Below are 24584 nucleotides of genomic sequence, written 5' to 3' on the forward strand. Positions count from 1 at the left end.
TTGTTACCTATATATTTTTTCCCTCTTTAGATTTTGCGTGATCTATTTTCACCCAGAGTTGTTTCACTTTACTCAAATATACTTTTACTTTGTCTGAAAGTCTATTAATTGATGAATAGATAGTCTAAAATATTAAGATATCACCCAATCTTGCCAGTCTTATGTTATCCCCGGAGGACCTTTCTGAGCTTCACTTTTCAAAACCTGAATCAGGATGTAATTTCCCTTCACGCTTTCTTAGCTGGGCCAGAAATCTCATCCGCTCGTAGCAGTGACAGGACTCGTTTCTCTCGCTCCCTCATCCCGGAACTGCAGCAGCACCCCCAGTGGGCAGTACTTGCGACCTGACTAATGCGCAAAGACATCAGTAACAAGGGAACTAATCACCGCCGAGTGAGGATGGCAAGCGAATGTTGGTCATCGTCTGCAGTATACCGTAGTAGCTGGCCACTCGCCAACCCAGAGGTGTACCCTCCATCTCACCCACCCGCCTACCCACCTGTCCTCCACCCGTATTACTCTTCGTGCATCCGGTGCCTCGCGTTGTGATTGCTGCGTTTGTGAACTGAAAGAAAGTTGGGTCAGAATATATTTTACATTCGTCCATTGGGAAGGAAGGGGCAATAAGGTGCTCTCGCCAGTCCAACAGTGAACACACCTACCCTCTCTGAACCCCCGGCCCTCCTCCCTGTATTGTTCTTCTTCGTTGGTGTCCCCTAAATTATCGTCCATTTTACAAACAGTACAATAGAGAGCAAATGAAACTAAGAAGTATTAACTTTATTTTTTTTACGATATGAGAGACAGTTTAAGGGCAAAACATAATCTTAGTAAAGGTGTCTAACATCCCGCCCTATAAAACTGTTAAGATATAGAGGAAAAAGCCGAAATAAATTGATATGGGTAACTTACTGTAGATGGCTTATTTTTCATGTTCTGGAGAAGGGTAGGGGAGAAGGTGCCTTGCGGTGTGATGGCTCGGTTTGGGTGTCGGTAAGTAGTTCGGTTCGCTTATCTTCCCCAGTAAGGTACGTCGTGACAGACCTCATTAACTGTTTCAACTCTCCCTTATTTATCATGCTCAGAATATATCCAGTGTCTCCTGTTGGCATGGCGAGGTTTGTGGATCGAAGAATGTCCACAGCTCCGTTTTCATTTGTGAATCGGTAAGGAACGAGCGATGATATGCGTTATTACAGGAGTCCATTAACTTTATCTTTAAAAAAAAAATTCCATTATGAAGACAGGCTAAGTAAGGGGGGGTGCTGTATAAAAAATAGTCATGCAGCAGGTGAAAGCAAGTCAGGCCATGGACGTGCAAGGATCCATTACGGCTCAGGTGTGGCCTCGGGTGCCGGCAAGCAGGTAAGATGACAGGCATGGCAGCGCCCAGATTAACACTGCGAGGAGTTGTGGCGCTTGGGATGCCCTCCGTCCGACGCGAGGCTCAGGTGAAGATCATTAAGCGTGAGAGGGAACGAGAGGGTGGCCAAGAGCACAGAGGCATTATAAGGGTGACTAGGAGAAGCAGGGTGTCTTATGGTAGCTGGCCGAAAAGTGCTTGACCTGGAACATGAAACGGAAATATGAGCGTAGTTTACTTAGGTGCAAAAAGAGTTATATGGGAATGCATTTTGTGAGCAGAAGTCATAAGAGGGAACGAGAGAGTGGCCAAGAGCACGAAGGCATTTTAGGGGTGACTAGAAGCAGCACGATGTCTGGTAGCTGACAGAGGAGTGCTTGCCCGAAAACACGAAACGAAAATATGAGCTGCTCGCGGGACTGGAACAAAGAAGAAACAAAAGGTTGATTGACTGTAGGGGCCCGAAGGCATTAGAGGGGTGACTAGGGGCCAATTTTACAGTCCAGTGCAGCAAGTTTGTAAGCTCACCAACCAAACACAAAATACGTCGAAAATTCCTTCTATAGTGATTGGCGTTGACAAAAACAAGGAAACTATTGCAAACCACATGGGGAAACTCTTTGTTAGCCGGTATTGAACAGTAATGACGGATCTCTGTGGGGAATATAGTTTGGTTTGGGTGCTTACAAAGACTCTGGGTTGGACTGTCGAACTGGCCCCAGAAGCAGCAGGATGTCTTCTAACAGCTGATACAAGCGTGTCTGACCAAGAACAAGGAGCGTTTCTCTACTTGTCATTTTACCTTGTTTTCTTCATTCTCTCTCCTCGTCCTCACCATTCCCTTCCTTTCTGCCCTCTGTCTCCCTCCCTCCTACTTTATACAAGCGTGGCCAGGAGTGGGGGGATGTGTCTGGGAGCAGATGCCAGAAGGGTAACACTAAAAGCAAACAATGGGACAATGGGAACAATCTGGAATGGCTATCAGCAAGGAGTATTGATGATGGAGGCCACTTAGCGGGATAAGAAAGGGTATGGGGTATTAGGGATGTCTTTAAGCTGGAGGCAGAGGTATGTCTGGGAGAAATGGGTGACGAAGAAGAGTATCTGAAGTTGGAGCTGTGAAAAGAAAAGATAGAAATGGACATAATGGACATTGGAGGCTCTTGATTTTAAGTTTCTAAATTACTCTAAATTTGAGAAGAGATTTCTTTAATTTTTTTCTGTTTCGTTTTACTGCCTTTTGGTCGAATTTTTTTTTATAATTGTTTTAATGCCCTTTAGTCTCTTTCCTCGTGTAATGAAAAAAAGTAAAGTAAAACATATTGCAGGTAACACTTGAAGGAAAATTTCGCAGGAGATTTCAATGCTTCTCAAGTACTGATCTTATGGATGTGGAGGAATGAGTATGCAAGGATGAAAGAAATGTGTGAGAGACCGGTCTGAAAGAGTAAATTTGAATGATTTCAGCATCTGAGTGATAGTTCAAAACGAACTCTTGGCATTTGTTTTTTCTGTAAGTTGTACGGCTCCTTTCATCAATAATAGCCTTTGACCCGCGTGGAACCGGTTAAACTACTACAACTACTACTACTACTACTACTACTACTACTACTACTACTACTACTACTACTACTACTACTACTACTACTACTACTACTACTACTACTACTACTACTACTACTACTACTACTACTACTACTACTACTACTACTACTACTACTACATAAAACTCCCACACACACACATACCCGTTGGCATTACTCTTTACAACTAAGAGAGAAAACGCAAGGGCTAAAAGGCTATATGGATATTTTTTCTATAAGCTGTGTTCGGAGTTCTGTAGCTTTGTTAGGTTGTGTGTGGAAGAGAGTACTGCAGGAGCCAGTCTCGTTGATGCTGTAGGTGGTGTTGGTGGTGTTGGTGGTGGTGATGGTTGTGGTTGTGGTGGTGGTGATGGTGGTCGTGGCGATCATGATAGTTAAGTCTACCATTTTAGCTTTGAGCGGGTGACTGATATTTTCTTTATTTGTGTGATTTTTTCGGATTTTTTTTTTTAGGATATTTCTTGCGAACCCCCTCCAAAAAAAAAAAAAGTATTCCTTGCCCCCAAAGACTTGTGTGGCTTGATAAAATATATTGATAAAACAATACATGGATAGTTTCTTTTGCTTACACATTACACATTCAACGAGAAAACAGTATATTTTCGTTTCTGGACTTGTAAAGTTGCTTAATAAAGTTGTCCAAAGGAATCGTCGTCGTCGCCCATGCAGGCCTCGCACTCCCTGACAGCCTCGTGCCATGAATGTTGAGGAACTCTTCTTAGTCTTGACAGCTGCGCCTCCATGAATCAGGAGCGTCCTCTTGTGTTGCGTCCTTTTCCCTCGCGCCTTGTTCCTGCCCTCTCTCATGCCCTGCCCTGTTCCTCATTCTTTTTCTCGCTTGTCCCTTCCTTCCCTCGCGCCCTGTTCCTCATTCATTTCTCGCTTGTCCCTTCCTTCCTTCCCTCGCGCCCTGTTCCTCATTCTTTTTCTCGCTTGTTCCTTCCTTCCCTCGCGCCCTGTTCCTCATTCTTTTTCTCGCTTGTTCCTTCCTTCCCTCGCGCCCTGTTCCTCATTCTTTTTCTCGCTTGTTCCTTCCTTCCCTCGCGCCCTGTTCCTCATTCATTTCTCGCTTGTTCCTTCCTTCCCTCGCGCCCTGTTCCTCATTCCTCGCTCGCTGTTCCTTCCTTCCCTCGCGCCCTGTTCCTCATTCTTTTTCTCGCTTGTTCCTTCCTTCCCTCGCGCCCTGTTCCTCATTCATTTCTCGCTTGTTCCTTCCTTCCCTCGCGCCTTGTTCCTCATTCATTTCTCGCTTGTTCCTTCCTTCCCTCGCGCCCTGTTCCTCATTCTTTTCTCGCTTGTTCCTTCCTTCCCTCGCGCCCTGTTCCTCATTCATTTCTCGCTTGTCCCTTCCTTCCCTCGCGCCCTGTTCCTCATTCTTTTTCTCGCTTGTTCCTTCCTTCCCTCGCGCCCTGTTCCTCATTTATTTCTCGCTTGTCCCTTCCTTCCTTCCCTCGCGCCCTGTTCCTCATTCTTTTTCTCGCTTGTTCCTTCCTTCCCTCGCGCCCTGTTCCTCATTCATTTCTCGCTTGTCCCTTCCTTCCTTCCCTCGCGCCCTGTTCCTGCATTCCCTCACTCACTGTTCCTATCTTCCCCAGCTTTGTTTCTTTTACTGTTTTGCTGTTTCTTCCTTCCCTCACCCCCTGTTCCTTCCGTCTCCCGCCCATCCTGCCTTCCGTCGCGCCCTGTTCCTTCCATCTCTCGCTTGCTGTTCCTTCATTCCTTCTCGTCCTGTTCCCTCCGTTCCTGGTGCTCTGTTTCTGCCTATCCTCGCTCACTGTTTCTTCCTTCCCATGTTCCCTTTCCATTCTCTTTGGCTCTTTTTCTTTCTAGCAGTTACTTGTGGTCATTGACAAAGTGGGCTCGAGCTGAAATTTAGATATATTTCTTACTCGTCCATATATTTCGGTTCGTCTTAATAGAGTCAAGTCACATTTCTCAACGTTAAAGCGAGCATGCAAAGAACGGATAGAGCAAACATTAACCGATTACTTAAAGCGAACATTACCAACACTCGTAACATTTGTGGTGTCGAGCTAATGGAAGCACACACACGCAGTAGGTCCAGCATTAGTGATCAGCAGTGAAGCTTTGAGGTTAAGAAACGACATCAAACAACATCCACTTAAACAATGCTTAAGTCTTTTCACCGCAGAAACGCTTATGCTTTCATCTCGCGACCCTTGATAACATACAGAAGTCCTTTATTTTATGTTATCATCATCTGGGCTGCTTTCAGAATAAGTAAAAACCTGCCTCAAACAGCATCCACTTCAGCAGTGTTTAGTCTTCACCTCTAGCCGTTAATCCCCTCGGCTCAGACTCCTTCATTACATACAGATGCGTCATTGCCACCTTGTGTAGGGCTGTGGCGGCACGTCCAGCTCGGCGGCGCGACGGCACAAGGCGGAGGGCGGGCGCGATTCACCTTATGAATGAGGCTTAATGAGCGGCACACCTGAGCGTTGTCATGCCCGCCACGCCGGCCCTCGTGCGGCCACCGGCGGGACTCCTGAAAGTATTAAGACGTTGCTGCTTCAATGGCGTACATATTTAAGACACACACACACACACACACACACACACACACACACACACACACACACACACACACGAGAGTGATGGGCTCCTTTCCCTCCCTGCGGGTGATGGGTGCACGACCCGTGGCTCCTGCTGGGCGTGGTGTCATCAGCCTCGTGTGTGTGTGTGTGTGTGTGTGTGTGTGTGTGTGTGTGTGTGTGTTAATGTTTTTTTAGAGTACTTACTGTAATATCAAAACCACTATCAATTTACATATCAAAATAATTACAGCAGTGAATGAAAACTTATGTTGAAAGAATAGATCTTCACTGGCCACTGAAGCAAGAGCAGCTGTGGTAATACAGTGTATACTCTCCGAGCACAAACAAGCTCCTTAGGAGTGAGAAAAAGTGAAGTGTAACAGTAGAGAAGGTGGGGAGGGTGAAAGAAGGGGGGAGGGAGGAGAGTGGAAGTGATGGGGAAGGGTGTGGAGGGAGGGATGGCTGAAAGGCGGGGTGGAAGGAGGTGGCGCATCCCCGAGTTGTAGGTTGGTTGCCTCACCGTGGCTCCAGGGTCAGTGTTGCTCTAAATTGCCGCCGAGTACTGTTATTTGGCTTCATTCATTCTATCGCAGTCCATTCAGTGGCGGCGGCGCGTTTTACCAACGAGCGATGTTTATCTCGGCGTTTTGTTAATCGCGCCGTGTGTCCGGAGGTGTCCTTCTTTTTAATTTTGGCATTGAATTTTTAGAATAAAGTATAATAGAGGCCGGTTTGTGAGTTGTCTGCAGCAGAAGACAGTGAAGCATTAGTCACGGCGCCGCCGGTGAGTCACACGGCCTAATGTTTATTTCACGGTATTGGCAACACGCGCCGCCGCCCCGAGGCAGCCTGAATGTGGCCAGGCCATGATTACAGCTTCTGTGCACTAAACCTGCCTGCCTGCTCTACAGGTTAAGAGGCTGATATATATATATATATATATATATATATATATATATATATATATATATATATATAGAGAGAGAGAGAGAGTGAGAGAGAGAGAGAGAGAGAGAGAGAGAGAGAGAGAGAGAGAGAGAGAGAGAGAGAGAGAGAGATTGACTTAGTCAGTTTATGTAGGAAATTATTGTTTACACTCCTGTTGCAGTGACTGACCTCTTGAATATACATTTTGACCTGGGAAAATGATGTCAGTCATTAATTTTGCGCCTCCGTGGTGCAATGGTTAGCACGCCAAGCCACGAATCCGTGGGCTCAATCTTGATTCTGCCCAGGGCAGTCAGCGTCTTGCTCATTCTGTTGTCAATCGTTCCTTTTGACTTGGTCAATAAGTATGTAGTAGTACCTGGGGAAACCTGGGGAAGGTAAACTATGGTAATCCGAATGTCACACTAGCCCTGTGTCCCGGGGTAGTGGTTTCTTGCCCACCACAGGGTTAAGGACCAATGAGACGGAAACGAGCGATGAGGCCACGTGTAATTTAGTGTATGTCCCCACCTTTACCTTTGTTAGGGATATTAGAAAGAAAAGTAAAAATATATATATATATATATATATATATATATATATATATATATATATATATATATATATATATATATATATATATATATATATATATATATATATATATATATATATATATATATATATATATATATCTATCGATATACTCTTCTTTTTTCAATTAAAACACGATAGTTATTTTGCATCATCACACACACACACACACACACACACACACACACACACACACACACACACACACACACACACACACACACACACATCGGTAAGCAAATATAAATCATAATGTGAGAGAATGAAACACAGTATATGCTACAAGTATTTACTTTGCTGGACCACTTTATCATCTGGCACACAAGAACACTTAGTCTTTGTCTTTAGTGTGTGAGTCAGTGGAGTTCCGTCGCTTGGCACTAACACTCCACCGTCTCCCCCACAGGCTGCCACCCAGCACGTAGACGATGGCGTCCCGCTCGGACAGTGGCAACGAGACCCGCGGGTCCTCGGAGTCTGACAACTCGCCCACTCCCACACCCACCAAAGACCTTGAGCACCAGAAGCAGCAGCAACAAGAGAAGGAACAGCACCAGCAGCAGCAGCAACAGCAGCAGCACACCAGAGACGCCCAGAGCATCCGAGACCTACATCAGCAGCCAAGACCCAAGCCTCTGCACGTGCCCTCCTGCAGCCGCGGTAAGTTTAACCCTCGGGCTCTTGTTATCCTACAGCACAGTCATCTCCCACTAGTCTCATCTTACACTGCTCTCCTTTTTAACTAGTCTCATCTTAACACTACTGTCATCTTACTCTAGTCTCATCATCAACTACTCTCTTTTGTTACTGTAAAAAATATTAGACCCATGTTCCTCTCCGGGGGATGTTGGCCCTGCATGGAAACATTATTTCGCTTTGTTTCTGAAATTTGAAGTTCCATTTTACCCATCTATCTACTGTAATTAGTATCCTGGGGCCCTTTTAATCTAATACTACTTCCAGTCGTATAACCTGTCGGGTTGTTTATGGCCCTGTCTATCCTCTTCTGATTTTCTAAACCCCACTTACCCCACTTAAGGTGCAAGAACCACCCATGGTCCATGGCCCCCGCGCAGGTGGTGTTAAGTTTCTTTCTCGGTCCCTTTTAGGATTGCTTAAGTCACGCATAAAATATGGTGATTCATATCCTGAGTTCTCTCTAACAATGATTATTGGAAACCTTTGTTTTTAAATAACATTCACCGATTCCTAAAAAAAATATTTGATGTCAATGTTTATATTCCCTTCTCTTTGTAACTTTTTTCATCATCTGCTTTTGATATAGCAACATAATTAGATGCCGTCATCTTTAATTCTTGAAATATAACGATTTTTTGTAGGTATTAGTATTATGTTTTCAATTATTTTCTTTCAGTAATAGTGGTATATTTTTTGTTGGATTATTATGATACTGTCAATTATTTTCTTTCAATATTTGATCAAATAGGATTTTTATTTGTAAGATTAATAGGATTTTCATCGATATTTTTTTTCTAATTATTAAGAATAAGATTTTATTAAATAGGAATATATGTTTTCCAGTTGTTGGGAGGATAGGATTTATTTCAAGGATATCTTTCCAGTAGAAGAAATAAAGTATTAGTAGTGGGAATAATGGTTTTTTTTTCCTTCATTTGTATGACATCTTTTTCCCTTTCCTTAGGGTTCCTGCCGCTCGTCTCCGCCTCGGTGCCCATTCCCGCCCCTGACCCTGCCCTCGTCCCCTCCTCCACCGCCATCAGCCGCGCGCAGCAAGGCCACCGCTGCACCACTGCGCGCATCAACCCCCTCACTACGCCCATCTCCCGCACCACGCCCGCCGTCACGCCCTACACGCGCACCACCATCATCATCCCGTCAGCGCCCCGCGTCACCCTGGCACCCACCATACGCACCACGCCCACCGCCACACCCTCACAACGCACCACTCCCACGGCCACGCCCTCCCAGAGAACCACGCCCACGGCCACGCCCCAACGGGTCACGCCCACCATCATCTCCCAGAGAACGACGCCCGTGACGCGGCCCTCCAGGTTGACGCCGTCGTCCACCAGACTCACGCCCACGACACACAACCAACGGCCGCCGCCCCTCAGACCACTGCCTCGAAGGTGAGTGCCGGCAGACAGTTGTTGTTGTCGTGGTATAATGAGACAGAACAGAACGAACAAGAAGAACACACAAAAAAAATGCTGTTCCGTTAGAGAAGTTTTAAGTCAAAGGAAGTAGGAAATAGGATGGAAGGCAGGCTAAATGAAGTAGGAGCCAATGCACTATGACTCCTTACGAATTAGTTATATGTACTTTGAAAGAGACTGAAAAAATTCTCACTCTTTGTGGGGGGGTGGAGTTTACCTTTAACTTTTACCAACAGAATTTGTGAATGAAGCTCAGATAAGTCGTATGGATTTTATTTAACAGGACATATACTAGATAGATTATCTAGGTGATCACTCTTCTCTGCCTCCCACAGACCCCCGTCCTCAGGCATGGGCTCCGCAGGGTCGGTGCATGTCGGGGCGCCTTTGGGCCCCCTCACCTCGTCGCGCGGGAGGCAACGGAACAGCGTGGCGGTGGTGGACTCCCGTGAGCACATCTACGAAGAGCTGGAGCTGTGCCGCGGCCCCCCCAAGCTGGCGCCCGTGTCCGGAGTGCTGCCTCAGGTGAGTACATGACTCGTCGTCTGGCGTGCAGCGACCTTTATAACTAATCTCTTTTACTCCGTTTTATTCAGGTACAAAATCATGTTTTACTACAACTTTCTTCGATTGCTTTCTGCTGATCAGATGGTTAAGAACATAAGAACATAAGAACGTAAGGAGTTTGCAAGAGGCCGGTTGGCCTATACAAGGCAGCTCCTGTACACTCAACCCCACCTTACCTCACCATCCATGGCTTTATCTAACCTCTTCTTGAATGTATCTATGGTATTGGCACCCACAACATGGCTCCCAAACCTGTTCCATTCGTCCACCACTCTATTGGTGAACCAATTCTTGCCTATGTCTTTGTTGAATCTGAATTTGTCTCACTTAAAACCATTGCTACGCGTACTACCTGGCTCTTTTACTATCAAAATCTTATTGACATCCCCTTTATTAAAGCCCTTCATCCATTTATAGACTTCGATCAAGAAGAATGCAACTGGTATTTACTGCATATTGGTACAGTATCTTGTATACTGTATTGTCGTATCTACTTATCTTCAAAGGCGGCTACATTCTGTTTTGTCATATCTTCTTTCCGCTGCATTGTGCATTGTTGTCTCTGCTATTCTACAAAGGTAAGTGCACCGCCTTGTAAGGTGGGAGTGGACGCCTGTGCCCTGTGCACTGTACTCGTTCTCTGGTGACCCGAAAGTGTGTCAGTTTCGCCTCTATCCACGCACGGTCCGTATGGTCTTACGGTAACCATAAAAAATAAAAAAGATTGTGATGCATTTGGACTTAGTGGTTTCCAGTGTGTTTTTCTGACTTGAGCATTACAAGTAAAGAGCACGTATATCTTAGCTACCCTCATAACCTATTTGGAATCCTTATGATAGTACTAAGAGCTGTATGCCTTCTGCTAACTGCTATTCTTCTATCTGTGAAAAAGTCTGAAATTTATTTGCACCCGTATTTGGCCTTCAGTGTATTTTTGTACTTTCCGTTTTGAGAGCGAGTAGTGTATAGGGTGATGAAAAAACTCGCGGACTCCGTTATATACACATCGCCTTGGCTGCGAGGTAACAGGTTTGGGTGGCAAGTGACCGGCCCGAGGAACATGACAGTGACCTTGCTTCTCGTATTACTGAGAATGGAAGGTCCGGGCTTGAAAAAATACTCCGTCTTTGTTAACTCCCCTAATGCGCACCTAGTGTTAACCAGTCGCTCTTGTCTTGTCAGCGTGTTTTTTTGTCGAAGTCAGCTCCTTGACAATTTCAAGACGTAATGATACACTTTCTAATAAATATTGCCACCCTTGCCCCATTCTTCCAGTTCTATTTAGATATCAAGTTTCTTCCAACTTCTTCACCAGAACATCTTGCAACCACTCATGTTTTTCTTTCTTTCATTGCCTTACATGTTCTGAAATTTCCAGCTGTCATTAACAGACGGAAAGCTTTTATATGATAACAGACCACTAAATCTGACTTTATAATGTCACAGAGTACGATGATTTCCCCGGCTATCCTCTCTTATACCGTCCAGAACGTAATCCAACATTTCTCTTAAACAAAATCATGCAACCTTTATTTGATTTAAGTTTCCCGCATATTATAACCAATATTTATTTCCCAGCACGTAATCATACCGGCGTTTACCTTCATAGAAATATCACTTCTTTATTCGCGAAGCTCGACGTGACAAAGGTTAATTAAGTATTCACGCCGGGATAATTTTCTCAGGCTTTCCCCGCCCGGCCTTGACGTCACTTTCTATAGCGGGAACAATATTTACTTTCACGTCTTACGTCACTGCACCGGAGGGGATTCAGTCCACTTTGCTGACTTATCTATGTGACTATATACTATGTGTCGTTATAACTATTATCATCCATAAACATTTCCCCCCATTTATTTCTGCATGTTACATCACAATACTTTTATCATAGTTAATCCATTTACGAACCCTCCCCTACATTATCGTTTTGTTATCGTCCTCAAACATTTTTGTTTTATTTATTTGCGTATTTACAAGAACTCACACAGCCAATTTTACCAGCAGCTCCACGTGCCGTATTGAAGGAATATCAACATATCCCCTCGAAATACGTAGATATAGATGACTTGCATCCATTTTTGCCAACAGTTCACTCGCTTGAGCCTGCACACACACACACACACACACACACACACACACACACACACACACACACACACACACACACACACACACACACACACACACACACACACACACACACACACACACACACCTGGGTCCATCGTGTTTCACCATTAGTGTCAGGGGGGGGAGGGATGGTGCGGGGGGGAGGTGGCGATAGGTGCATGCATGGAGTGAGGAGTGGAGTGGTGACTTGCGTGGCTGGCTGGCTGGCTCTCGCAGGAACAAGCCAGAGAGAGAAAGAGAAGAGAGAGGAAAGTCGAGCCACACAAGGCCTGCCTGACACCTTTGCCCTGACACCAAACCGAATACAGAGACACAGAGAGGGAGGAAGAGCACGACTCATTTCGCCCCCAAAGAGAATAAAGAATGGATGAAGAGAACGAAGATAGCAATCGTATGCATCAAGATGTATACGCGCGCCATGGCGGAAGAAAGGCGAAGACGTGCCGAGGAAGTGCATTAAAGGGATGCAGAAAAAGAATCGTTCCCCGTTATGTACACCGAGCGAGTGACTGGGCGCGATGCACGGGCCGCAAAACACCCAGGAGGAGGAGGAGGAGTTCTAGGAAGAAGTGGGAGAGACGAAGGAGGAGAAAAAGCGGGAAAAGGAGCAGGAAGAGAAGGAGAAAGAGAAGATGAAGGAAGATAAGTTGGAAACGGAGGAGAAGGAAGAAAAAAAGGAATAAAAAAGAATAGGAAAAAGGAGAAAAATGCAGAAAGAATAAAATCTACAAGACGGTATGGATAAAATATATAAAAAAGTGGTGGAAGGAAGAGGAGGGAGAGCTACAGGAGGAGGAGGAGGAGGAGGTGGACGAAGACTGCTGTGGGTCGCCCGGCAAAAGGATTTATAATTGTTCCGCCCCAGCAGCCATATATAGCTCCCCAGTGCGGCTAATGGGCGGCGCGGGGCATAAGGAGGGAGGGTTTATCAGCTGGTGGGCCGGAGATGAGGGAGGGAGGCAATTAGCATGCTAACCAGATAATGAGGCGGTAATTAAGACCTCTGCGGGGAGATACGGCGGAGAGCAAACCACTGTAGGCATTATCCATAGCCGGGCCTCGGGTTATTTTGCTATATTGTTGTCTGTTTATGAATGTTTATTAGGTGTGCTTATGCCGTTATTATTCGTATTAGTTTTTTTACAGTTTTGATTATTTGTTCGGATTTAGTATTGCTGAACTTTGGTGGACTGAGCGCGTGTGACCAGTGATATTGTTTTTAGTGTGTGTGTGGTTTTTTTTCTACTACTACTACTACTACTACTACTACTTTTTTACTACTACTGCTACTACTACTACTACTACTACTACTACTACTACTACTGCAGTCACGTTGAACTTCCAGTATGCTTCATTTTATTTGCCTTTATCGCATAATTTTAATAGTATGTCCAAGCTTGAATTACGGACATGCTTTCGTTATGCGTCCAGTACTTTGTCGTTCGAGGCAATGCAATCAGATAGACTTATGCCGTCAGTTATTTTCTCCCTTCCTTTCCCAAGTCATCTTTCTTTTCTTTCTTAACATTCGCTGGCATAAAAGAGATCGCACTGTTGAAGAGTAGGGGCTTTCAGATTTAAACAAACAAAACCGAAGTGAAATAGACGTAACAATCCCAAGTGAAGTGTTTAGGACATATTGAAGTTATTGATGCTCTATATTATATGTTTTTATTTATTCTCGTTGACTTCTATAGCAAAAAGCTTGCACCTGACATCAGTATCAAGAATTCAAAATGAGGAATTAAGTGGTTAACTAGACAAAGATTATGATGATGTAGTAACAGTATAAAATAATTAAAATGCAATCGAAAGCATTCATGTAAATATAAAGTTAAAGTAGAAGCCCAACCACCCAAGGGAAGCAGAAAAATAGCGAGGTACTCGTTGAAAAGAGAAGAGAAAATGTGGGGGTGCGCGTTTTCTCATAATTTATGGGCGACGAAGGTAAAGTAAAAATGTCGTGATCCTTAACTATAGTGAAATTTATGGGTGACGTATGTAAAGTTAAAGATTTCTGGTGTTATTTAGATACTTATAATTTGTGGGTGACGTAGGTAAAGTTAAGGGTTTCTTGTGGCATGTAAATAATTATGATATACGATGGGCGACGTAAGTAAAGATTTATCATGATGTATAAATACTTGACGGGTTTAAACAAGTAAGACACTTACATGCGTGTTATGCACCTGTACAGGTGCCCTGCGCTTCATAAATTCAGATCCAAATCCAGACATACTACTGCCAACAAATATATGAGCAACACAGAGACACGCCAGTCCTCGTCGACAGACCGACTTTGGTCGGCGTCAGCCGATAGAATCGGTCTGTCGGCACCCTATTCATGGGTCGTCACCCGACAAAGGCCCGTGGTCCCTCCGCAGAGGGACAAAATCTTTAAACAACAACAGCAACAATATGAGCAATAATACTCAAATATTTTTGGGAACGCTGAACCATCTTAGTCATACTTTGGCATCGTAAGTAGTACATGAGTATCATTGATGTCACCTGCTGCTGCTGCTGCAACTTTTCCTTTCCTATCTCTTGTCCACTTTGTACCCTCGTTCCTCTGCCCTGCCCTGCCTGATGCCAAGCCTTTCTCCGCTGGGTTTCTCCTTGGTACGAACAGTCCTCCTTTGTGTGTTCCATCTTCCCTGCGCTGCGCCCTGGCCTCGTCCCGCCGCTCGCTCCTCACGCAGAAAGGGAAAGTAGCACAAACACTCCGTCCGCCCAGGGAGAGTGACTCCTCGCCGCCGGGCCCCGCATCCACCAGCCTTTTTAAACACTGTCTTCCCGTAATACCTGACGGCCAGTGTGAAAGTGTGTGTTTTAGTGTGAAAGGGAGTCAGGAATGGGCTGCTTTCCTTGGTGTGTACATATTTTATTAAACCAGGTTTTCAGGTTGGGTTCAGTTAGGTTAGGTTAGGTCATCCCAGCCACAGGTCAAACGGAACAGTGAGATATATACATAATCCCTGACCCACGGCAGTCACCAGCTGGGCTGTGAAAGGGAGAGGACGTTTATATTTGCATTCTCTAGAAAGGCGAAGGGTACGAGGAAACTAGATTCAAGTTAATTAATGGATCAAGGGCTTAAAGGTGATGTCAGCAAGGTTCAGTTAGTAAGAGAGCCTGCCAGGACACGTATTTATGTGTTTAAATTGAATAAATTCAGATAAAACAAAGTCAAAGTAACATAGGCAAGAGTTGCTTAGTTAAATGAGTGGTAGATGAGTGAAAGAAGAATGGCAGCGATATGGGGAGTGCTAATACGTTGGATACCTTCAAGGAAAGGTTAGATAAAATCATGAATAGTGAGGATAGGTAGTGATAGATTTACAGGAGCTGCCATGCGTAGGCCCATCGGTCCCTTGTAGATTCCTTACGCTTTTATGTAATTTTAATGTTCACACACACACACACACACACACACACACACACACACACACACACACACACACACACACACACACACACACACACACAAAACCTATGACTTGATGCAACAAAGGGAAAGAAACACTCAAGCATTATGAAACCTTGGCGATGGGAGCAGCGGTGTTTCCCAAGGCAGAGTCCCCCTTTGTCACGGGTCCTTCTGTCGTTGGAGCCGTCACTCCCCTCACTCTCCCTTTCCCCCTCGCAGTCACTCTTACCACTCTTACCTAGCTCCTCACAGCCCTTCTTTCCCTTCACTTTTCTCTTTTCTCTTCCTTCCCTTCCTCCCCTTACTCTATTTTCCTTGAGTGTTCTTTCCTTTTACCCTTCTTCCCCTTCACCCTTCTTCCCCTTCACCCTTCTTTCCCTTCACCCTTCCCTCTCCTTATGATTGGGCTCTACTCTTTTTTCCCCGCCTTCACATTTCGCGCAGTCACCCAGAAAAATCACCAACTTGCAATATCATACCGAGCTCGACTTTCTCATTTGTGTGTGTGTGTGTGTGTGTGTGTGTGTGTGTGTGTGTGTGTGTGTGTGTGTGTGTGTGTGTGTGTGTGTGTGTGTGTGTGTGCTGCTTTAAATTCATATAAAAAAGCTGAAGGGTGTTAACCGAACTGCATAAAATACCCGTGACGACTGGAGGCGGGAGCAGGAATTCAACAGGTTTCTAATCCCTGCTGTGTGACCTGACTTACAGGGGAGACACGTAGGTAAGGAAGCGTGGGCGATGTTTTGGCTTGTAACTGCCTGGCTGAGGTAAGCAGGTGTATGCAGACGTGGGTGCCATGTCTCCATAAGCTTGATATTCGACTCTTAACAGAATGTGACGATACTTCCTTTACCACCATATTTCTTGCAAATTATAGGGGAGAGAGTCTTCAGCCTCATAACTGTCGGTCATCTTTGGATTTCATGTCCCTGATCTTAACGTTAAAGTCAAGTCAAGACTGAAACCTAGTCCTTGCTTTGCCACCAGATTTCTTTCAGTGTTTACAGGAGGAAATCTTGAGGCTCTTCAGTGTGGGTCATACTTGCCATTCAGCAGGTGTTTTAGAGAGGGATGCTAACGGGATATCGAGAAAGACAAGTCGCTGGCTGTCAGGAAGCGGTCAAGGTGACTCGAGCAAGCAACGGGTCTCCTGGAGCGACTGCTTTGAGCGTGGGATGGCTGGCTTGGCACACACCTTGGCCCTCCTCCCGACTACATCACTGGACGCCTCCGTGAGCTGCCCGGAATGTACAATGCCAAGACGTGGTGGTTTTGGGGGGTTGGGTCGTGTCTTCTTCGGGTCAGCTTTCTATAATATGGCTTACAGGTCATTGAATTTCAAGGCCATTAAGAAGTGCTTTTGTGTGAGTTAATTGAAGGCTTCTGCTGATGCCTAGGGAATGAGGAAGACAGGAAAGAGAAAGGGAGGAGGAGGAGAAGGAGAAAGAGGAGGAGGAGTAGGAGGGAAAGGAGAAGGAAGAGCTGGAGGAGGAGGAGGAGGAGAAGGAGAAAGAAAAAGAGACAGAGAAAGAGAAAGAAAGAGAAAGAGAAGGAGAAGACAGGAAAAGGAAGAAGGAAAAGGAAAAGGAGAAAGAGGAGGAATAATAATAAGAAGAAGAAGAATAAAAATAAGAAAGAGAGAGGCAGAGTGAGTGTTCATCCGTGCTTAGATCAGTGTCAGACAGTGGCACTAAAAAGGAAACATGATGATAGTAAAAAAAGCGGAAGAGGAGGAGAAGGAGGAGGAGGAGGAGGAAGAGGAGCGCGTGTTCATCCATGTCTGAAATCAGTGTCATGCATTGGGATTTAAGTTCTTGCAGATTTCACGCTGTTGTTGCCAGAGGAAACGGGGTACGGAGCTAATGAGTTTATCGAGGAAACACTCGTGAGGGGAGGCAGCGTTGTGTGTCTGCGGGTGTCCACCGTGACGCCTCGGAACGTTTTGCTGTGAATGATAAGCATCTTCGGAACGTTTACCCGTCCATCCACCAGAACGCCAGTCCGTTGAAACATCCGTGCGTGCAATCACATAGTCTTTCGTCCATCTGTCTCTTATCCGTCCAGCCATTTAGGGTGGTGGATGGGTAAAAGGTATGGGAGTTTTTCGTCCATCTGTCTCTTTATCCATCCAGCCATTTAGTGTGGTGGATGGGTAAAAGATATAGCAGTCTTTCGTCCAACTGTCTCTTTATCTATCCAGCCATTTAGTGTGGTGGATGGGTAAAAGATATAGCAGTCTTTCGTCCAACTGTCTCTTTATCCATCCAGCTATTTAGGTGGTGGATGGGTAAAAGGTATGGGAGTTTTTCGTCCATCTGTCTCTTTATCCATCCAGCCATTTAGGGTGGTGGATGGGTAAAAGGTATGGGAGTTTTTCGTCCATCTGTCTCTTTATCCATCCAGCCATTTAGGTGGTGGATGGGTAAAAAATATAGCTAAATGCCCATCCTTGCATCCACCAATTCACCCATTTGTTTCCGTACTTGTGAACACCTAACACACCATTCATCTAACTTTCTTCTGCTCTGCATATGCATTTAGAGTAACAGGTAGACTGACAAATGAATAATAGATACCTCTGAATAACTAGTCTTGGATTCCCCCATTAGGATATAGATTCAAACATCCAGCCAACAATTCATTCAGCTCTGTTTTATCCTCCGAGATACAGACAAACACACGGGAAATCGAATTCACTGTTCTGGACGTAAAAACGGATGTGGGTCAAGCCTAAGTGTTGATTGTACGAGTCACCGAGGAAAGTTACAACGAAAGACCCACTCGAAGAAAAGAATTGGGTCTTTTATAACACTGCTTTTCCCATTAAGAAAGTCGGGGCAATTATCGTTCGCTTTCCAAAGAGTTTTACTTAATTACTTCACGCACAAAAGGCATGATTGCTTCCTTCACTTCTCGGTTTCTACAAGGAAAGAATAGCTACATTAAGGTAACGTTTCCTCGACTATATCAGAGCATTACTTTCCTTTGCTCCTTTCTGTCGGCTTGCATTCATGTACCTCATCGCAATTCACTCCACTTTTTTGTAACCGCTACCACTTTGGATTGTATTTCTGTGTCATTTCCCTTTATTTCGACACTCCTTCCTGAACCTTAATTTCTTCCTACTCCCACTCGCCCCTGCCTCCCCCTCAGCCCTCGGCCTTCACTCCCTGCCCTGTGAACCCGTTTCCCACACTCAAGGGCCCGCCGCTCCTCCGCCACACTCCCACACACAGAGGAAGCGGCCGGAGTGTTGTGCATTGTGCTGGCGTGGAGGTGGCTGCCACAGGTCAAGACGGCTGGCATTGTCTCCGCTCTGAGATGTGGGAGACTGGGAGACTTACGACCGTCCTTTTACTTGAAGAGCGCTCTTTTACTCCCGCTGGGCCTTATTGTCAGTCAGTCTCCCAAGACCATAAACTTTATTTTTTTATCTCTCACTTGTTAGGTCAACTGGTATTATTGTGTGTGGGATGACTGGTTAGTTTTGACCTTTCCTAACGTTCTTCAGCTCTGTGTCATTCGATAGTCTTTCTCACTACACCCTGAACTTTTTTTTTGTCTCTCTCTGAGGTGCGGGGTTGGCAGACATTGCTCCTTACTTGGGTGTATTCTTTTTTAGTTTTGACTTTACTTCTCCTTATCTCTTAACTCGTGTATAGCCTTAAATCGTCAGCCACCCTCACAACACCACAGTTCATTTTATCCTTCTCCTCAGGTGCGGGGTTAACAGGTATTGCCCTCTGTGTATGCGACTTTTTTTGTTTGATTTTAACGATGGACGTCAGGCCGCACCGTTTACTTTTCCTCCTTTTTTTTCACAACACCATAACTCTATTTTCCATTTTTCTCAGTCGTGGGGTTAGCAGGTATGGCTGTATGTGGGATGACTTTAATTTTGACTTCACCGTTCCTCAGCTCTTGAGACTCAGGTAAAGGTACGGGGGTGAGAGTGTGAACCGAGCGGATATGATTGTACGAAATGGTGTTGCCGTTGGATTCACTGACTTGGGGTTGTGGCTTTACCGGTTACCGCGCTGTCAGTCACTAGCCAAGCAGGAGTTCTTCCCTTCCTTTATTCCTGAGGTCGCCGCCGCCAACACACAGACCCAGGCCATTCATTTCCACCCGCGCCTCCCCAGCTGCGTCTCCTTTCGACCAGCAAAGCAGCGCGCCATTCAGGATATTCGGGGCTGATTTATGATCCGGAAGAGTAGAAATTTTCTCTTTGTTTTCTCTCTTGAACAAATGAATGACTTGCGCCTTCAGAATGAGTCGAGGTGCAAGGGAGCGGTATAGCCCATCACAGCACTGCAGACAATAAAAGAAATGCAACAGTGTACTCTCATAAACATCAGCAGTAAAAACAAAAAACAAATGAACTTTGCTAAAATTTCCCAATAGCAAATATTCTATTGTTATTTGTATATCGTCATAGTGAAGTATCCAGACATAGTGCTTTCGAAATATATTGAAAGTTTGTATATCGTCATAGTGAAGTATCCAGACATACTGCTTTCGAAATATATTGAAAGTTTGTATATCGTCATAGTGAAGTATCCAGACATACTGCTTTCGAAATATGTTGAAAGTTTTAAGCCCTTTAGTGACACAAGCTCCACAAAAGCTCAGCTGCACCATACGGCTGTTTTATCTGTCTTGACGGATGCGTATTTTTCATGTCACAGTTACGCGTCTAGGATCTACTACTTTTGGTTTCTTTGATAATGTGAATTCTATAATACCATTTAGCTCAAAGCTGCCAGAGATGTATTAAAGTGTTATCGTTGCCCCCCTCCCACTCCCCTCCCCTAAAAAGAGAACTTATTGATGTTAGTGGTTGGTTTTCTTACCTTATACTCCTGTAACCCGGCACTCGAAGACACAGACAAAGCTTCGAAAGTATGTGCCTCGCCATTGTCTTTTTATAGTGTTTTAGCTTTTCTAGCAAACCTGCCACGCCACTCTCACGCATACCAAGACGAGGATGTGGTCTGTTTGTGGCAAAGAGACAGAACAAAGATCAAACAAAAGGTATAAAGCTTCCTGCAATATGCTTCCTCTATAAAGAAAACAGATGCTCTCAAAGAATGATCCACTGTGTGTGTGTTGGTGGTGATGGTCATTATTTAAAGGTATACGGAACTAGTCCAGAAATAGATTCGCTTAAAGGAAGTTCTTATTTGCATGTTGAATAGATGTGTACCGGAGGGATGGCGAGGCGTGCATTGTCGCGCTGCCGCGGACTATTTTGCCCTTTTCCGCTGCATGCGTAATACCACCGTTGCCAGATTGTCGTACTCAGAGCATGGTATTTACCGGTTTCTGACGCCTAACTCTTGCCAAGAAACATCAGAAATTAACAATTTTAACGATAATTGTAAGTGAATCTCCTTATTAGGGTCCACGAGACAGTTTTTGGGTCGGAAGTCGGTAAATATAAGAGGCTGAGGAAGACAATCTGGCAACGTTGCGTAATACCACCCCAGCCATCACGCAAGGACAGAGCAATGTTGTGTTGAGAAAGTTATGTTTTTCAGCTTGTGTGTGTGTGTGTGTGTGTGTGTCCTCCCCCCTCCCCCTTCCCCTCACAGTAGTTCGTCTCACAAACAGACCGACAAAGCCTCCTCCTCCGTTGGGTCAGGGTTGGGTCACACAGGAAGAAAAACACAGCGTCGAACAATGCCGCGCACTGGTAGGAGAGACACGGAAGCCTCAGACGGAGCCCCATTCAGGCACTCAGGCAAATCGAACTACGGATGAGTGGAGTGCTTTAATATATTGGTGTCGGGGTTTACTTATTGATCGGTTCATTCATTTATTCTAGTCAGTCAGTCAGTCAGTATATCAACGTTCTATTTTTTCATTTTATATTATTTGTTTTATGTTTATTATAATAGTGTCGGGGTTTATTTATTCATCGGATCACTAATGAAATCGGATGTCAGAATAAAGCCATTTTTGATACTGGTACTTTATTTTTTGCGGAAGGAGTGATGTTGTGATCTTTTGATATTTTTTTTGTGGTTTTGAGTTGCCATTTTTTACTGTGAGATTAAAAAAAAACTCATATTAATTCAAATGATAAAATACGGGACATTACGACCTTAACTACATCTTGTGGAATTAAATATAGATGAGAGCAACGAATTAATAACGCATATTAGGCTATACGAGTAGACTGTGAGGGTGAGGGAGGGAGGGAGAGAGGCTGTGGAGGGAAGGGACTGGCGCCGAGTAGGCTATACATACCTAGGGTGGTGCCGGATACAGTTAGCGCGACTTAAGGGGATATTACACTGGGCATATTTTCCGTGGATCTTCAGTCAAACCACGATTTCCGCTAACGTGGTTCTCAATTGTTTCTTGTCATTGCTGCTGATGAAGATGATGAGTAATACCGTCGTCCTTCAGTGAAATCCACCGTAGCTTTGGAAGATCGTGGACACGTCAGAAAACCATGCAAATAAGAGAACCACGCCAGCGGAAATCGTGGTTTGACTGAAGATCCACGGAAAATTTGCCCAGTGTAATAGCCCCTTAACGTATTGAGAGAACTACAAGCTATTCAAGCAAATCTTATCTAATATCGTGAACAGGTATCAATTATCGCCAGCTGGAGTCCAAAATGAACGAAATCAGATGAGATGCGTTACGCTAGTGAACATCAAATAGCGTAAAAATAACATAGGCTAAATGTATTGAATAGCGTAAAATCCAATTGAGCGAACTTGTTGCCTAGCCATTGAGTTATCGTGTTTTAAAAGGACTATATGCGGTAAACTCAATGGGTGATATGGCAGAATGTTTATATAGCAATTGAGAGAGAGAGAGAGAGAGAGAGAGAGAGAGAGAGAGAGAGAGAGAGAGAGAGAGAGATTGAGATTATTTTCCCCGTATAGTTGCGAAAGGAAATCTTGAGCGACCTTTTAATTTTTGTTGGCATTTGTGAGGGACGTGAAAATGAGCTGCGTGATTCTTCCATGTGGAGAGAAGTGAAAGTGTGAAAGTGACTGAAATGGCAGAGAATACGAGTGCTATGTGTGTGTGTGTGTGTGTGTGTGTGTGTCGCTCCAAGGTTCAACTTCCCCGCGTCCTCGCTGGCGCCTACTAAAAGAAAACGAGAAAAAAAAGAAAAAGAAAACACAGTACATGTTTCACTGACCCGCCGACAGTAACCAAACACCTCTCTCTCTCTCTCTCTCTCTCTCTCTCTCTCTCTCTCTCTCTCTCTCTCTCTCTCAGTGTAATTTGTTTCATTATTTCTTTATTTTTTTATATATTTTCTTGGGTATTTCATAATTAGCAAACTTTGACTTAGCTTATTCTTTTGTTTTTTTCTTCTTCAAACCTTTTTTTCTGTTTCCTTTTATTAATTTTACAATGTTACCTGACCTTTCAATATTGCCGGGAAACACACACACACACACACACACACACACACACACACACGTGAGAGAGAGAGAGAGAGAGAGAGAGATAGAGAGAGAGTGGGGGGGGGAGGGACAGCTGAGTACTGAAGGGTAAGGATGAGAGAAAAGAGAGAAAGAGAGAGTGAAAAGTCGCCCTCTGGTGTTGTATTTCGTAGGCGTAATGGTCATGGCGGTCTCTCTCTCTCTCTCTCTCTCTCTCTCTCTCTCTCTCTCTCTCTCTCTCTCTCTCTCTAGTCTGTGGTATGCTACAGTTTTTTTTTTTCCCTTTTCCCTGGCGATTTATTTTATTTTATTTTTATTTTGGTCGGCTGAGTGATTTTTTTTTGGGTGCGGGAAGGGTTTTTTCGATGACCTTTTCGGCTTCTCCTCTCGTGATCTGTATCGAAGTATTATTCATTTTATTCACATTCTGATGCTTGGTGAATATTTATTTTTTTCTTTCTTGTTCACCTTTTCTTCCTCCCTTGCGATTTGAGGAGTGGACTCTCTCTCTCTCTCTCTCTCTCTCTCTCTCTCTCTCTCTCTCTCTCTCTCTCTCTCTCTCTCTCTCTCTCTCTCCTTCCCCTTGTAATTTGTTCTGTGGTCCTTTTTCTCCTCCTAGTGGTCTGCGGGGTGGTCACTTTTACCCGGGGCTGCGCTCGAGACTTTCTACGCTTCGTTAGACACGTCAAAATGCCTAACTAGACTTGATTACGAACAGGTTAATTAGGTAGTGTATGTATAGTCAAGGTTGTGTAGGGGAGGTGGGAGAAAGGCAGTCATGTTTGATACTCTGTAGGTGGAAGGAGAGAAGAGAGGGATAGAGGGTTTGTAGAGAGGGGCTTACCAGGGGAAGAGATAGGTACGAGGGTATACTGTTAAAGAAAGAGAAGGGGATCGGCATACTGTAGAGGCATAAGGGAGGATGTATGGCAGTCATATATATATACACTCTAGGTGGAGGGAGCGTAGTGAAGGACTGAGAGAACATACTGTGGGCTCTGGAAGGGAGGAAGGGATGGTAGGCCGAGGTATACCATGGGCGGCCGGGGTCGGGGGAGGGAGTATGGGCGTCAGTACAACATAATGTGGTTAGGGTTAGTCCAGTCTTCAGTTGAGGGGCTCGCCATGGGAGGTGTGTGTAGTTAGGGAGGTAGGGAGGCTTTGGGGGGGAGTCAGACAGTGTTAGGGAAGGAAGAGAGGATGAATAGAGGAAGGGCGAGAGGGAGGGAAGTAGGAGGCGTGCGTTAGGTATGGTGAGAATGAAGAAAAATAAGAAGAGGAGGAAAAGTATAAGAAATAGGCGGATAAATGGTAGTCATTGAGAAAGATGGAAGCGAAGGAAGAGATGGGAGAAAGGAGGGAAGTAGGGAAATGCCTTTGGTGTGACTAGCAGAAAGAGGAAGAGGAGAGGAAAGAGGACAAAAGTTGACTAGGTTGGAGTTGTAAGCAAAGAAGGAAGGAAGAAAGGAGAGGAAGTAAGGGAGTAGCCTACCTCACCGTCGCCAGATTGTCGTACTCTGCCTCTTGTGTTTGCCGATTTCCGACCCAAAAACTACCTCCTCGACCCCAATAACTGCCTTCATATATAGTTATCGTTAAAATGGTTAATTATTGGTGTTTCTTGGTAACAGTTATGGGCTAGAAACCGGTAAATACGCGGCTCTGAGTACGATAATCTGATAACCGTGGCCTACCTTTGATGTGGCTAAGGGAAGAAAGAGGAGAAGGGGAGTTGCAGGCAGGAAGGAAAGGGAGTACGCACAGGAGGTGGGGTGGGGGGGGGACAGTAAGAGACGTTGGTTTGATGTGGTCATGAGGAGGAATATAAAAAAGATGGAAGGAGTTTAAAAGAACTGGA

At 44.8% G+C, this 24584-nt stretch overlaps 1 protein-coding gene across 1 annotated transcript in view; it reads left to right on the plus strand.

Annotated features, from left to right (window-relative positions):
• Positions 1-24584, plus strand: part of LOC127007326 (probable serine/threonine-protein kinase nek3) — a 132728-nt gene that overhangs the window by 59576 nt on the left and 48568 nt on the right. The window contains exons 2-4 of the mRNA XM_050878141.1: positions 7453-7706; positions 8710-9157; positions 9520-9709. Of these exons, the coding sequence (XP_050734098.1) occupies positions 7475-7706; positions 8710-9157; positions 9520-9709 (870 nt within the window). The 5' untranslated portion in view covers positions 7453-7474. The remainder of the gene's footprint in view (positions 1-7452; positions 7707-8709; positions 9158-9519; positions 9710-24584) is intronic.

This window comes from Eriocheir sinensis, chromosome 3, assembly GCF_024679095.1.
Source record: "Eriocheir sinensis breed Jianghai 21 chromosome 3, ASM2467909v1, whole genome shotgun sequence".
NCBI lineage: Eukaryota > Metazoa > Arthropoda > Malacostraca > Decapoda > Varunidae > Eriocheir > Eriocheir sinensis.